The following is a 17,620-nucleotide window of genomic DNA, read 5'->3' on the forward strand; positions in this document are numbered from 1 at the left end:
AATACAGTATGTTTCCCATACCAATACAATATGTTTCCCATACCAATACAGTATGTTTCCCATACCAATACAGTATGTTTCCCATACCAATACAGCATACCAATACAGTATGTTTCCCATACCAATACAATATGTTTCCCATACCAATACAGTATGTTTCCCATACCAATACAGCATACCAATACAGTATGTTTCCCATACCAATACAGCATACCAATACAGCATGTTTCCCATACCAATACAGTATGTTTCCCATACCAATACAGCATACCAATACAGCATGTTTCCCATACCAATACAGCATGTTTCCCATACCAATACAGTATGTTTCCCATACCAATACAGTATGTTTCCCATACCAATACAATATGTTTCCCATACCAATACAGTATGTTTCCCATACCAATACAGTATGTTTCCCATACCAATACAGCATACCAATACAGCATGTTTCCCATACCAATACAGTATGTTTCCCATACCAATAAAGCATACCAATACACTATGTTTCCCATACCAATACACTATGTTTCCCATACCAATACAGTATGTTTCCCATACCAATACAATATGTTTCCCATACCAATACACTATGTTTCCCATACCAATACAGTATGTTTCCCATACCAATACAGCATACCAATACAGCATACCAATACAATATGTTTCCCATACCAATACAGCATACCAATACAATATGTTTCCCATACCAATACAGCATACCAATACAATATGTTTCCCATACCAATACAGTATGTTTCCCATACCAATACACTATGTTTCCCATACCAATACAGTATGTTTCCCATACCAATACAGTATGTTTCCCATACCAATACAGCATGTTCCCATACCAATACAATATGTTTCCCATACAAATACAGCATACCAATACAATATGTTTCCCATACCAATACAGCATACCAATACAGTATGTTTCCCAAACCAATACAGCATACCAATACAGCATGTTTCCCATACCAATACAATATGTTTCGCATACCAATACAATATGTTTCCCATACCAATACAGCATACCAATACAATATGTTTACCATACCAATACAGCATACCAATACAATATGTTTCCCATACCAATACAGCATACCAATACAATATGTTTCCCATACCAATACAGCATACCAATACAATATGTTTACCATACCAATACAGCATACCAATACAATATGTTTCCCATACCAATACAGCATACCAATACAATATGTTTCCCATACCAATACAGCATACCAATACAATATGTTTCCCATACCAATACAGCATACCAATACAATATGTTTCCCATACCAATACAGCATACCAATACAATATGTTTCCCATACCAATACACTATGTTTCCCATACCAATACAGTATGTTTCCCATACCAATACAGTATGTTTCCCATACCAATACAGCATGTTCCCATACCAATACAATATGTTTCCCATACCAATACAGCATACCAATACAATATGTTTCCCATACCAATACAATATGTTTCCCATACCAATACACTATGTTTCCCATACCAATACAGCATACCAATACAATATGTTTCCCATACCAATACAGCATACCAATACAATATGTTTCCCATACCAATACAGCATGTTTCCCATACCAATACAATATGTTTCCCATACCAATACATGTTTCCATACCATACCAATACAAGCATGTTTCCCATACCAATACAGTATGTTTCCCATACCAATACAGTATGTTTCCCATACCAATACAGCATACCAATACAATATGTTTCCCATACCAATACAGTGTTTCCCATACCAATACAGTATGTTTCCCATACCAATACAGTATGTTTCCCATACCAATACAGTATGTTTCCCATACCAATACAGTGTTTCCCATACCAATACAGTATGTTTCCCATACCAATACAGTGTTTCCCATACCAATACAGTATGTTTCCCATACCAATACAGTGTTTCCCATACCAATACAGCATACCAATACAATATGTTTCCCATACCAATACAGCATACCAATACAGCATACCAATACAATATGTTTCCCATACCAATACAGTGTTTCCCATACCAATACAGCATATCAATACAATATGTTTCCCATACCAATACAGTATGTTTCCCATACCAATACAATATGTTTCCCATACCAATACAGTATGTTTCCCATACCAATACAATATGTTTCCCATACCAATACAGTATGTTTCCCATACCAATACAATGTTTCCCATACCAATACAGTATGTTTCCCATACCAATACAGTGTTTCCCATACCAATACAATGTGTTTCCCATACCAATACAGTATGTTTCCCATACCAATACAGTGTTTCCCATACCAATAAAGCCATTTGAATTTAATTAAATTGATAGAGAGAAGAAGAATACCTGTTGAATTGATAGAGAGAAGAAGAAGAATACCTGTTGAATTGATAGAGAGAAGAAGAAGAATACCTGTTGAATTGATAGAGAGAAGAAGAAGAATACCTGTTGAATTGATAGAGAGAAGAAGAAGAATACCTGTTGAATTGATAGAGAGAAGAAGAAGAATACCTGTTGAATTGATAGAGAGAAGAAGAAGAATACCTGTTGAATTGATAGAGAGAAGAAGAAGAATACCTGTTGAATTGATAGAGAGAAGAAGAAGAATACCTGTTGAATTGATAGAGAGAAGAAGAAGAATACCTGTTGAATTGATAGAGAGAAGAAGAATACCTGTTGAATTGATAGAGAGAAGAAGAAGAATACCTGTTGAATTGATAGAGAGAAGAAGAAGAATACCTGTTGAATTGATAGAGAGAAGAAGAAGAATACCTGTTGAATTGATAGAGAGAAGAAGAAGAATACCTGTTGAATTGATAGAGAAAGAAGAACACCTCATTTGGCCGCCTTTTGTTCCAGTACTCTGCTGCCTGTGACTTGAACGAATTGCAAAAATCGCTGAAGTTGGAGACTTTTATCTCCCTCACCAACTTCAAACATCAGCTATCTGAGCAGCTAACCGATCGCTGCAGCTGTACATAGTCTATCGGTAAAAAGCCCACCCATTTTTACCTACCTCATCCCCATACTGTTTTTATTTATTTACTTTTCTGCTTTTTGCACACCAATATCTCTACCTGTACATGACCATCTGATCATTTATCACTCCAGTGTTAATCTGCAATATTGTAATTATTCGCCTATTGCCTTTTTGCACACCTACCTCATTTAGCTCATGCCAGTCATTTGCATTCTACATATGAATCGAACCCATATAGACTGAGCCACAGAAGGACCACTTTTTTTTCTACTGTGTTATTGACTTGTTAATGGTTTACTCCATGTGTAACTCTGTGTTGTTGTCTGTTCACACTGCTATGCTTTATCTTGGCCAGGTCGCAGTTGCAAATGAGAACTTGTTCTCAACTAGCCTACCTGGTTAAATAAAGGTGTTCTCAACTAGCCTACCTGGTTAAATAAAGGTGTTCTCAACTAGCCTACCTGGTTAAATAAAGGTGTTCTCAACTAGCCTACCTGGTTAAATAAAGGTGTTCTCAACTAGCCTACCTGGTTAAATAAAGGTGAAATAAAAGAACCTGTTGTAAGGAGTATATGTCCCACTGTCCTGGGGGCACGTTGACCCCTGCTCCAGTAAAGATCCTCCTGCCTCCAGACTTGGTGCTGTAGAGCCGGGCCACAGCAGGTTCTGGCCCCAGGAGGGGTACCCCCAGCTCATCAGCCACCGCCAGGTCATCTAAGTGGGCCACACCACCCACCATGTAGGCCTGCTGACCCTGGATCAGGTTACGGATCCGTCGCAGGGTTCGAGGGCTGTACTTCAACAGCGTGGACAGACACATGTTGTGGGTCTAGATGGAGCCGAGAGGAAGATAAAAACATCTTTTAGTTTTACCCCTCTGAGTACTTCTTTCTAACCTCTCTAGGCTACCGGTCAACCCAGACAGGTACATGCAGGGATGGAATTGAAGGATTATGGGTACTGGCTAACCTGAGCCAGGCTAGTAGGTTGTGATTTCTACTTACAGGCCCTTCCCGACAATGCAAAGAGAGAAGAAGACAAAGTGACTAACTACAGGATTTAACAGTCTTATGGTTCTTAAGCTAAGAACCCTGTGGTGGTCCCCCAGCCCCTTCTCCTCCTAACAGAACAGAGGAAGTAGAGGAAGTAGATACCTGTGGTGGTCCCCCAGCCCCTTCTCCTCCTAACAGAACAGAGGAAGTAGAGGAAGTAGATAACTGTGATGGTCCCCCAGCCCCTTCTCCTCCTAACAGAACAGAGGAAGTAGAGGAAGTAGATACCTGTGGTGGTCCCCCAGCCCCTTCTCCTCCTAACAGAACAGAGGAAGTAGAGGAAGTAGATACCTGTGGTGGTCCCCCAGCCCCTTCTCCTCCTAACAGAACAGAGGAAGTAGAGGAGGTAGATAACTGTGATGGTCCCCCAGCCCCTTCTCCTCCTAACAGAACAGAGGAAGTAGAGGAAGTAGATTACTGTGGTGGTCCCCCAGCCCCTTCTCCTCCTAACAGAGTAGAGGAAGTAGAGGAAGTAGATAACTGTGGTGGTCCCCCAGCCCCTTCTCCTCCTAACAGAACAGAGGAAGTAGATAACTGTGGTGGTCCCCCAGCCCCTTCTCCTCCTAACAGAGTAGAGGAAGTAGAGGAAGTAGATAACTGTGGTGGTCCCCCAGCCCCTTCTCCTCCTAACAGAACAGAGGAAGTAGAGGAAGTAGATAACTGTGGTGGTCCCCCAGCCCCTTCTCCTCCTAACAGAGTAGAGTAGAAGTAGAGGAAGTAGATAACTGTGGTGGTCCCCCAGCCCCTTCTCCTCCTAACAGAACAGAGGAAGTAGAGGAAGTAGATAACTGTGGTGGTCCCCAGAACAGAGGAAGTAGAGGAAGTAGATTACTGTGGTGGTCCCCAGCCCCTTCTCCTCCTAACAGAACAGAGGAAGTAGAGGAAGTAGATAACTGTGGTGGTCCCCCAGCCCCTTCTCCTCCTAACAGAACAGAGGAAGTAGAGGAGGTAGATAACTGTGGTGGTCCCCCAGCCCCTTCTCCTCCTAACAGAACAGAGGAAGTAGAGGAAGTAGATAACTGTGGTGGTCCCCCAGCCCCTTCTCCTCCTAACAGAACAGAGGAAGTAGAGGAAGTAGATAACTGTGGTGGTCCCCCAGCCCCTTCTCCTCCTAACAGAACAGAGGAAGTAGAGGAAGTAGATAACTGTGGTGGTCCCCCAGCCCCTTCTCCTCCTAACAGAATAGAGGAAGTAGAGGAGGTAGATAACTGTGGTGGTCCCCCAGCCCCTTCTCCTCCTAACAGAACAGAGGAAGTAGAGGAAGTAGATAACTGTGGTGGTCCCCCAGCCCCTTCTCCTCCTAACAGAACAGAGGAAGTAGAGGAAGTAGATACCTGTGGTGGTCCCCCAGCCCCTTCTCCTCCTAACAGAACAGAGGAAGTAGAGGAAGTAGATAACTGTGGTGGTCCCCCAGCCCCTTCTCCTCCTAACAGAACAGAGGAAGTAGAGGAAGTAGATAACTGTGGTGGTCCCCAGCCCCTTCTCCTCCTAACAGAACAGAGGAAGTAGAGGAAGTAGATTACTGTGGTGGTCCCCCAGCCCCTTCTCCTCCTAACAGAACAGAGGAAGTAGAGGAAGTAGATAACTGTGGTGGTCCCCCAGCCCCTTCTCCTCCTAACAGAACAGAGGAAGTAGAGGAGGTAGATAACTGTGGTGGTCCCCCAGCCCCTTCTCCTCCTAACAGAACAGAGGAAGTAGAGGAAGTAGATAACTGTGGTGGTCCCCCAGCCCCTTCTCCTCCTAACAGAACAGAGGAAGTAGAGGAAGTAGATAACTGTGGTGGTCCCCCAGAACAGAGGAAGTAGAGGAAGTAGATAACTGTGGTGGTCCCCCAGCCCCTTCTCCTCCTAACAGAACAGAGGAAGTAGAGGAAGTAGATAACTGTGGTGGTCCCCCAGAACAGAGGAAGTAGAGGAAGTAGATTACTGTGGTGGTCCCCCAGCCCCTTCTCCTCCTAACATTGTAACATCAGTGATGATTAGCAGTATCAATTAAGTCAGTTTGAATTAACCTTTAAACCAAGAACAGCAATTCAAAAATTCCCATTAAAAATCTACTTTAATTATTCATTGGACAGAACTAGTAGAATGAGGAAACCCTGAAATAATACTGTTCAATTAATTATGAACACATTAGTATCCGTTCAGTATAATATGTTTACCTTATTTATTATCCTAAATGTCTTCATATGAAACTCATTACAAGGTAATAGAAATGCCTGATGCAGATTAATAAAATGGAACTGTTTTTCAGAGTGCACAGAACAGTGAATCCTCCTTTTCTCCTCCCGGGTCAGACCAAACTACACCTCCTCTGGCACCCCCTAGGGGAGCATATTCAAACTGCACTTTTCAACTACACACACAAAGGGGAACGTTGCTCTCTCTCTCTCTCTCTCTCTCTCTCTCTCTCTCTCTCTCTCTCTCTCTCTCTCTCTCTTCTCTCTCTCTCTCTCTCTCTCTCTCTCTCTCTCTCTCTCTCTCTCTCTCTCTCTCTCTCTCTCTCTCTCTCTCAGTCAACATTCGTTTGAGAGTACATTCTTCTGGTCTTTAAATTAAATCTCTGATGTAAGTTTACTTCTATAGGGACTGCACTACTTATTGAATTCAATAAATGTCAAAATAAGCAAGAAAAAAAACAGGTTGACAGGGTTTTTAAATTGTCTTTATTTAACTAGACGAGTCAGCGAATAACAAATTATTATTTACAATGACGGCCTACCCCTGATTCACCATAATGACCACTACCTGATTCACCATAATGACCACTACCTGATTCACCATAATGATCACTACCTGATTCACCATAATGACCACTACCTGATTCACCATAATGACCACTACCTGATTCACCATAATGACCACTGCCTGATTCACCATAATGACCACTACCTGATTCACCATAATGACCACTGCCTGATTCACCATAATGACCACTACCTGATTCACCATAATGACCACTACCTGATTCACCATAATGACCACTGCCTGATTCACCATAATGACCACTACCTGATTCACCATAATGACCACTGCCTGATTCACCATAATGACCACTACCTGATTCACCATAATGACCACTACCTGATTCACCATAATGACCACTGCCTGATTCACCTGATTCACCATAATGACCACTACCTGATTCACCATAATGACCACTACCTGATTCACCATAATGACCACTGCCTGATTCACCATAATGACCACTGCCTGATTCACCATAATGACCACTACCTGATTCACCTGATTCACCATAATGACCACTGCCTGATTCACCATAATGACCACTGCCTGATTCACCATAATGACCACTACCTGATTCACCTGATTCACCATAATGACCGCTACCTGATTCACCATAATGACCACTGCCTGATTCACCATAATGACCACTGCCTGATTCACCATAATGACCACTACCTGATTCACCATAATGACCACTACCTGATTCACCATAATGACCACTACCTGATTCACCATAATGACCACTACCTGATTCACCATAATGACCACTGCCTGATTCACCATAATGACCACTACCTGATTCACCATAATGACCACTACCTGATTCACCATAATGACCACTGCCTGATTCACCTGATTCACCATAATGACCGCTACCTGATTCACCATAATGACCACTGCCTGATTCACCATAATGACCACTACCTGATTCACCATAATGACCACTGCCTGATTCACCATAATGACCACTGCCTGATTCACCATAATGACCACTACCTGATTCACCTGATTCACCATAATGACCACTGCCTGATTCACCATAATGACCACTGCCTGATTCACCATAATGACCACTACCTGATTCACCTGATTCACCATAATGACCGCTGCCTGATTCACCATAATGACCACTGCCTGATTCACCATAATGACCACTGCCTGATTCACCATAATGACCACTGCCTGATTCACCATAATGACCACTGCCTGATTCACCATAATGACCACTGCCTGATTCACCTGATTCACCATAATGACCACTACCTGATTCACCATAATGACCACTGCCTGATTCACCATAATGACCACTGCCTGATTCACCATAATGACCACTGCCTGATTCACCATAATGACCACTACCTGATTCACCATAATGACCACTGCCTGATTCACCTGATTCACCATAATGACCACTGCCTGATTCACCATAATGACCACTGCCTGATTCACCATAATGACCGCTACCTGATTCACCATAATGACCACTGCCTGATTCACCATAATGACCACTACCTGATTCACCATAATGACCACTACCTGATTCACCATAATGACCACTACCTGATTCACCATAATGACCACTACCTGATTCACCATAATGACCACTACCTGATTCACCATAATGACCACTACCTGATTCACCATAATGACCACTACCTGATTCACCATAATGACCACTACCTGATTCACCATAATGACCACTACCTGATTCACCATAATGACCACTGCCTGATTCACCATAATGACCACTGCCTGATTCACCATAATGACCGCTGCCTGATTCACCATAATGACCACTGCCTGATTCACCATAATGACCACTGCCTGATTCACCATAATGACCACTGCCTGATTCACCATAATGACCACTGCCTGATTCACCATAATGACCACTGCCTGATTCACCATAATGACCACTACCTGATTCACCATAATGACCACTGCCTGATTCACCATAATGACCACTGCCTGATTCACCATAATGACCACTGCCTGATTCACCTGATTCACCATAATGACCACTGCCTGATTCACCATAATGACCGCTGCCTGATTCACCATAATGACCACTGCCTGATTCACCATAATGACCACTGCCTGATTCACCATAATGACCACTGCCTGATTCACCATAATGACCACTGCCTGATTCACCATAATGACCACTACCTGATTCACCATAATGACCACTGCCTGATTCACCATAATGACCGCTGCCTGATTCACCATAATGACCACTGCCTGATTCACCTGATTCACTATAATGACCACTGCCTGATTCACCATAATGACCACTGCCTGATTCACCTGATTCACCATAATGACCACTGCCTGATTCACCTGATTCACCATAATGACCACTGCCTGATTCACCATAATGACCACTGCCTGATTCACCATAATGACCGCTGCCTGATTCACCATAATGACCGCTGCCTGATTCACCATAATGACCACTGCCTGATTCACCATAATGACCACTGCCTGATTCACCATAATGACCACTGCCTGATTCACCTGATTCACCATAATGACCACTGCCTGATTCACCATAATGACCACTACCTGATTCACCATAATGACCACTACCTGATTCACCATAATGACCACTACCTGATTCACCATAATGACCACTGCCTGATTCACCATAATGACCACTGCCTGATTCACCATAATGACCACTACCTGATTCACCATAATGACCACTACCTGATTCACCATAATGACCACTACCTGATTCACCATAATGACCACTGCCTGATTCACCATAATGACCACTACCTGATTCACCATAATGACCACTACCTGATTCACCTGATTCACCATAATGACCACTGCCTGATTCACCATAATGACCGCTACCTGATTCACCATAATGACCGCTACCTGATTCACCATAATGACCGCTGCCTGATTCACCATAATGACCACTACCTGATTCACCATAATGACCGCTGCCTGATTCACCTGATTCACCATAATGACCACTGCCTGATTCACCTGATTCACCATAATGACCACTACCTGATTCACCATAATGACCACTACCTGATTCACCATAATGACCACTGCCTGATTCACCTGATTCACCATAATGACCACTGCCTGATTCACCTGATTCACCATAATGACCACTGCCTGATTCACCATAATGACCACTACCTGATTCACCTGATTCACCATAATGACCACTACCTGATTCACCATAATGACCACTGCCTGATTCACCATAATGACCACTACCTGATTCACCTGATTCACCATAATGACCGCTGCCTGATTCACCATAATGACCACTGCCTGATTCACCATAATGACCACTGCCTGATTCACCATAATGACCGCTACCTGATTCACCATAATGACCACTACCTGATTCACCATAATGACCACTGCCTGATTCACCATAATGACCACTGCCTGATTCACCATAATGACCACTGCCTGATTCACCATAATGACCACTACCTGATTCACCATAATGACCGCTACCTGATTCACCATAATGACCACTGCCTGATTCACCATAATGACCGCTGCCTGATTCACCATAATGACCACTACCTGATTCACCATAATGACCACTGCCTGATTCACCATAATGACCACTGCCTGATTCACCTGATTCACCATAATGACCGCTGCCTGATTCACCATAATGACCACTACCTGATTCACCATAATGACCGCTGCCTGATTCACCATAATGACCACTGCCTGATTCACCATAATGACCACTGCCTGATTCACCATAATGACCACTGCCTGATTCACCATAATGACCACTGCCTGATTCACCTGATTCACCATAATGACCACTACCTGATTCACCATAATGACCGCTACCTGATTCACCATAATGACCACTGCCTGATTCACCATAATGACCACTGCCTGATTCACCATAATGACCACTACCTGATTCACCATAATGACCACTGCCTGATTCACCATAATGACCACTGCCTGATTCACCATAATGACCACTGCCTGATTCACCATAATGACCACTGCCTGATTCACCATAATGACCACTGCCTGATTCACCATAATGACCACTGCCTGATTCACCTGATTCACCATAATGACCACTGCCTGATTCACCATAATGACCACTACCTGATTCACCTGATTCACCATAATGACCACTGCCTGATTCACCTGATTCACCATAATGACCACTGCCTGATTCACCTGATTCACCATAATGACCACTGCCTGATTCACCTGATTCACCATAATGACCACTGCCTGATTCACCATAATGACCGCTGCCTGATTCACCATAATGACCACTACCTGATTCACCATAATGACCACTGCCTGATTCACCATAATGACCACTGCCTGATTCACCATAATGACCACTGCCTGATTCACCATAATGACCACTGCCTGATTCACCATAATGACCACTGCCTGATTCACCATAATGACCACTGCCTGATTCACCATAATGACCACTGCCTGATTCACCTGATTCACCATAATGACCACTGCCTGATTCACCATAATGACCACTGCCTGATTCACCATAATGACCACTGCCTGATTCACCATAATGACCACTGCCTGATTCACCATAATGACCACTGCCTGATTCACCATAATGACCACTGCCTGATTCACCATAATGACCACTGCCTGATTCACCATAATGACCACTGCCTGATTCACCTGATTCACCATAATGACCACTGCCTGATTCACCATAATGACCACTGCCTGATTCACCATAATGACCACTGCCTGATTCACCATAATGACCACTACCTGATTCACCATAATGACCACTGCCTGATTCACCATAATGACCACTGCCTGATTCACCATAATGACCACTACCTGATTCACCATAATGACCACTGCCTGATTCACCATAATGACCACTGCCTGATTCACCATAATGACCACTGCCTGATTCACCATAATGACCACTACCTGATTCACCATAATGACCGCTACCTGATTCACCATAATGACCACTACCTGATTCACCATAATGACCACTGCCTGATTCACCATAATGACCACTACCTGATTCACCATAATGACCACTACCTGATTCACCATAATGACCACTGCCTGATTCACCATAATGACCACTGCCTGATTCACCATAATGACCACTGCCTGATTCACCTGATTCACCATAATGACCACTGCCTGATTCACCATAATGACCACTGCCTGATTCACCATAATGACCACTACCTGATTCACCATAATGACCACTGCCTGATTCACCATAATGACCACTGCCTGATTCACCATAATGACCACTGCCTGATTCACCTGATTCACCATAATGACCACTGCCTGATTCACCATAATGACCACTACCTGATTCACCATAATGACCACAACCACTTAGTGAAACCAAACAGCTGGTGAGGATCAGGATGGTCGTGCCAGGCTACCCTCATTCTATTATCGCTGAAATCTCTTCGCTACGTTAGTAAATGTAGTCTGTGTGTTAAATGTAACTGTTATGTGTTCTCCTTCTTACCGGAAAGTCTTCCAGAGCGTCAGGCGTGAGGATGGTGAAGCGTTTGGTGCAGGAGGCCTGGGTTGTCCTGGCCCCTCCTCCCCATCCGTCCCCTGGGTCTACCGTGGCCTCCTGGAGTCCTCCCTGGCCTCTCTGTTGCAAACCCAGCAGTCTGGTGTAATACTGGGACAGGTCGTCTCCCAGACGCACAGGAGACACATAGATCACCTCCACGTTCTCATCTACACACAGAGACACATAGATCACCTCCACGTTCTCATCTACACACAGAGACACACAGAGACACATAGATCACCTCCACGTTCTCATCTACACACAGAGACACACAGAGACACACAGATCTGAACAGCCTGAACAGCCCCCAAAAAACAACATGCTGTGTTCCTGAACAGCCCCCGCCCCTCCAAAACAACATGCTGTGTTCCTGAACAGCCCCCCCAAAAAACAACATGCTGTGTGCCTGAACAGCCCCCTCCAAAAACAACATGCTGTGTGCCTGAACAGCCCCCTCCAAAAACAACATGCTGTGTTCCTGAACAGCCCCCTCCCCCCTCCAAAAACAACATGCTGTGTGCCTGAACAGCCCCCCCCCTCCAAAAACAACATGCTGTGTGCCTGAACAGCCCCCCCCCTCCAAAAACAACATGCTGTGTGCCTGAACAGCCCCCTCCAAAAACAACATGCTGTGTTCCTGAACAGCCCCCCCCTCCAAAAACAACATGCTGTGTGCCTGAACAGCCCCCCCTCCAAAAACAACATGCTGTGTTCCTGAACAGCCCTCTCCAAAAACAACATGCTGTGTGCCTGAACAGCCCCCCTCCAAAAACAACATGCTGTGTTCCTGAACAGCCCCCCCCAAAAAACAACATGTTGTGTTCCTGAACAGCCCCCCCCCAAAAACAACATGCTGTGTGCCTGAACAGCCCCCACCCTCCAAAAACAACATGCTGTGTGCCTGAACAGCCCCCCCCCTCAAAAAACAACATGCTGTGTGCCTGAACAGCCCCTCCAAAATCAACATGCTGTGTGCCTGAACAGCCCCCCCCTCCAAAAACAACATGCTGTGTTCCTGAACAGCCCCACCCTCCAAAAACAACATGCTGTGTGCCTGAACAGCCCCCCTCCAAAAACAACATGCTGTGTTCCTGAACAGCCCCCCTCCAAAAACAACATGCTGTGTGCCTGAACAGCCCCCCTCCAAAAACAACATGCTGTGTTCCTGAACAGCCCCCTCCAAAAACAACATGCTGTGTGCCTGAACAGCCCCCCTCCAAAAACAACATGCTGTGTTCCTGAACAGCCCCCTCCAAAAACAACATGCTGTGTTCCTGAACAGCCCCCCTCCAAAACAACATGCTGTGTGCCTGAACAGCCCCCTCCAAAAACAACATGCTGTGTGCCTGAACAGCCCCCCAAAACAACATGCTGTGTGCCTGAACAGCCCTCCAAAACAACATGCTGTGTGCCTGAACAGCCCCCCTCCAAAAACAACATGCTGTGTGCCTGAACAGCCCCCTCCAAAATCAACATGCTGTGTGCCTGAACAGCCCCCCTTCAAAAACAACACGCTGTGTGCCTGAACAGCCCCTCCAAAAACAACATGCTGTGTGCCTGAACAGCCCCTCCAAAAACAACATGCTGTGTGCCTGAACAGCCCCCAAAACAACATGCTGTGTGCCTGAACAGCCCCCCTCCAAAACAACATGCTGTGTGCCTGAACAGCCCCCCTCCAAAAACAACATGCTGTGTGCCTGAACAGCCCCCCCTCCAAAAACAACATGCTGTGTGCCTGAACAGCCCCCCTCCAAAAACAACATGCTGTGTGCCTGAACAGCCCCCTTCAAAAACAACACGCTGTGTGCCTGAACAGCCCCCTCCAAAAACAACATGCTGTGTGCCTGAACAGCCCCCAAAACAACATGCTGTGTGCCTGAACAGCCCCCCTCCAAAACAACATGCTGTGTGCCTGAACAGCCCCCTCCAAAACAACATGTTGTGTGCCTGAACAGCCCCCAAGACAACATGTTGTGTGCCTGAACAGCCCCCCAAAACAACATGCTGTGTGCCTGAACAGCCCCCCCCGCTCCAAAAACAACATGCTGTGTGCCTGAACAGCCCCCCCCCCTCCAAAAACAACATGCTGTGTGCCATGTTCAGGCGATAGACAACGCAGTCCCAAAGATGGTGCTGTAACGCTGTGTTACGGCACTGAAGGGGGTGGGGGGGGGGGTCTGTTAAATATCTGCCCCAGCAGCTCTTACCGTACCTCTGACATCACACAATCGTCCCATCTGGATGTTCTGCAGGATGTCAAAACTCTTCAGGCTGAAACGCTGCAGCTGGGAGTAACCTGACAGAGGACACACATAGAACACAGAATACAGGGTTAGAACACAGGGGAACCTAACACATAGAACACAGAATACAGGGTTAGAACACGGGGGAACCTAACACATAGAACACAGAATACAGGGTTAGAACACGGGGGAACCTAACACATAGAACACACAATACAGGGTTAAACATGGGGAACCTAACACATAGAACACAGAATACAGGGTTAGAACACAGGGGAACCTAACACATAGAACACAGAATACAGGGTTAAACACGGGGAAACTAACACATAGAACACAGAATACAGGGTTAGAACACAGGGGAACCTAACACATAGAACACAGAATACAGGGTTAGAACACGGGGGAACCTAACACATAGAACACAGAATACAGGGTTAGAACTCAGGGGAACCTAACACATAGAACACAGAATACAGGGTTAGAACTCAGGGGAACCTAACACATAGAACACAGAACACAGGGTTACCACCTAACCCAGTCTGCCATACACAGAACACAGGGTTACCATCTAACCCAGTCTGCCATACACAGAACACAGGGTTACCACCTAACCCAGTCTGCCATACACAGAACACAGGGTTACCACCTAACCCAGTCTGCCATACACAGAACACAGGGTTACCACCTAACCCAGTCTGCCATACACAGAACACAGGGTTACCACCTAACCCAGTCTGCCATACACAGAACACAGAACACAGGGTTACCACCTAACCCAGTCTGCCATACACAGAACACAGAACACAGGGTTACCACCTAACCCAGTCTGCCATACACAGAACACAGGGTTACCACCTAACCCAGAACACAGGGTTACCACCTAACCCAGTCTACCATACACAGAACACAGGGTTACCACCTAACCCAGTCTGCAATACACAGAACACAGGGTTACCACCTAACCCAGTCTGCCAAACACAGAACACAGGGTTACCACCTAACCCAGTCTGCCATACACAGAACACAGGGTTACAACCTAACGCAGTCTGCCAAACACAGAACACAGGGTTACCACCTAACCCAGTCTGCCAAACACAGAACACAGAACACAGGGTTACCACCTAACCCAGTCTGCCATACACAGAACACAGGGTTACCACCTAACCCAGAACACAGGGTTACCACCTAACCCAGTCTACCATACACAGAACACAGGGTTACCACCTAACCCAGTCTGCCAAACACAGAACACAGGGTTACCACCTAACCCAGTCTGCCATACACAGAACAAAGGGTTACAACCTAACGCAGTCTGCCAAACACAGAACACAGGGTTACCACCTAACCCAGTCTGCCAAACACAGAACACAGAACACAGGGTTACCACCTAACCCAGTCTGCCATACACAGAACACAGGGTTACCACCTAACCCAGAACACAGGGTTACCACCTAACCCAGTCTACCATACACAGAACACAGGGTTACCACCTAACCCAGTCTGCCAAACACAGAACACAGAACACAGGGTTACCACCTAACCCAGTCTGCCATACACAGAACACAGGGTTACCACCTAACCCAGAACACAGGGTTACCACCTAACCCAGTCTACCATACACAGAACACAGGGTTACCACCTAACCCAGTCTACCATACACAGAACACAGGGTTACCATCTAACCCAGTCTACCATACACAGAACACAGGGTTACCACCTAACCCAGTCTACCATACACAGAACACAGGGTTACCACCTAACCCAGTCTACCATACACAGAACACAGGGTTACCACCTAACCCAGTCTACCATACACAGAACACAGGGTTACCATCTAACCCAGTCTGCCAAACACAGAACACAGGGTTACCATCTAACCCAGTCTGCCATACACAGAACACAGGGTTACCACCTAACCCAGTCTGCCATACACAGAACACAGGGTTACCATCTAACCCAGTCTGCCATACACAGAACACAGGGTTACCATCTAACCCAGTCTGCCATACACAGAACACAGGGTTACCACCTAACCCAGTCTGCCATACACAGAACACAGGGTTACCACCTAACCCAGTCTGCCATACACAGAACACAGGGTTACCATCTAACCCAGTCTACCATACACAGAACACAGGGTTACCACCTAACCCAGTCTGCCAAACACAGAACACGGGGTTACAACCTAACGCAGTCTACCATACACAGAACACAGGGTTACCACCTAACCCAGTCTGCCAAACACAGAACACAGAACACAGGGTTACCATCTAACCCAGTCTGCCATACACAGAACACAGGGTTACCATCTAACCCAGTCTGCCATACACAGAACACAGGGTTACCATCTAACCCAGTCTACCATACACAGAACACAGGGTTACCACCTAACCCAGTCTACCATACACAGAACACAGGGTTACCATCTAACCCAGTCTGCCATACACAGAACACAGGGTTACCACCTAACCCAGTCTGCCATACACAGAACACAGAACACAGGGTTACCACCTAACCCAGTCTGCCATACACAGAACACAGGGTTACCACCTAACCCAGTCTGCCATACACAGAACACAGAACACAGGGTTACCACCTAACCCAGTCTGCCAAACACAGAACACAGGGTTACCACCTAACCCAGAACACAGGGTTACCACCTAACCCAGTCTGCCATACACAGAACACAGAACACAGGGTTACCACCTAACCCAGTCTGCCAAACACAGAACACAGGGTTACCACCTAACCCAGTCTGCCATACACAGAACACAGGGTTACCATCTAACCCAGTCTGCCATACACAGAACACAGGGTTACCATCTAACCCAGTCTGCCATACACAGAACACAGGGTTACCATCTAACCCAGTCTACCATACACAGAACACAGGGTTACCACCTAACCCAGTCTACCATACACAGAACACAGGGTTACCATCTAACCCAGTCTGCCATACACAGAACACAGGGTTACCACCTAACCCAGTCTGCCATAC

General features: G+C 45.6%; 1 protein-coding gene across 1 annotated transcript in view; it reads right to left on the reverse strand.

Moving 5' to 3' along the window:
- Positions 1-17,620, reverse strand: part of iqch (IQ motif containing H) — a 109,344-nt gene that overhangs the window by 51,527 nt on the left and 40,197 nt on the right. Inside the window, exons 12-14 of the mRNA XM_052481086.1 lie at positions 14,589-14,672; positions 12,323-12,543; positions 3,571-3,843 (exon numbers count right to left, since the gene is read on the reverse strand). Coding sequence (XP_052337046.1) covers positions 3,571-3,843; positions 12,323-12,543; positions 14,589-14,672 — 578 coding nt within the window. The remainder of the gene's footprint in view (positions 1-3,570; positions 3,844-12,322; positions 12,544-14,588; positions 14,673-17,620) is intronic.

This window comes from Oncorhynchus keta, chromosome 26 (genome assembly GCF_023373465.1).
Source record: "Oncorhynchus keta strain PuntledgeMale-10-30-2019 chromosome 26, Oket_V2, whole genome shotgun sequence".
Taxonomy (NCBI): Eukaryota; Metazoa; Chordata; class Actinopteri; order Salmoniformes; family Salmonidae; genus Oncorhynchus; species Oncorhynchus keta.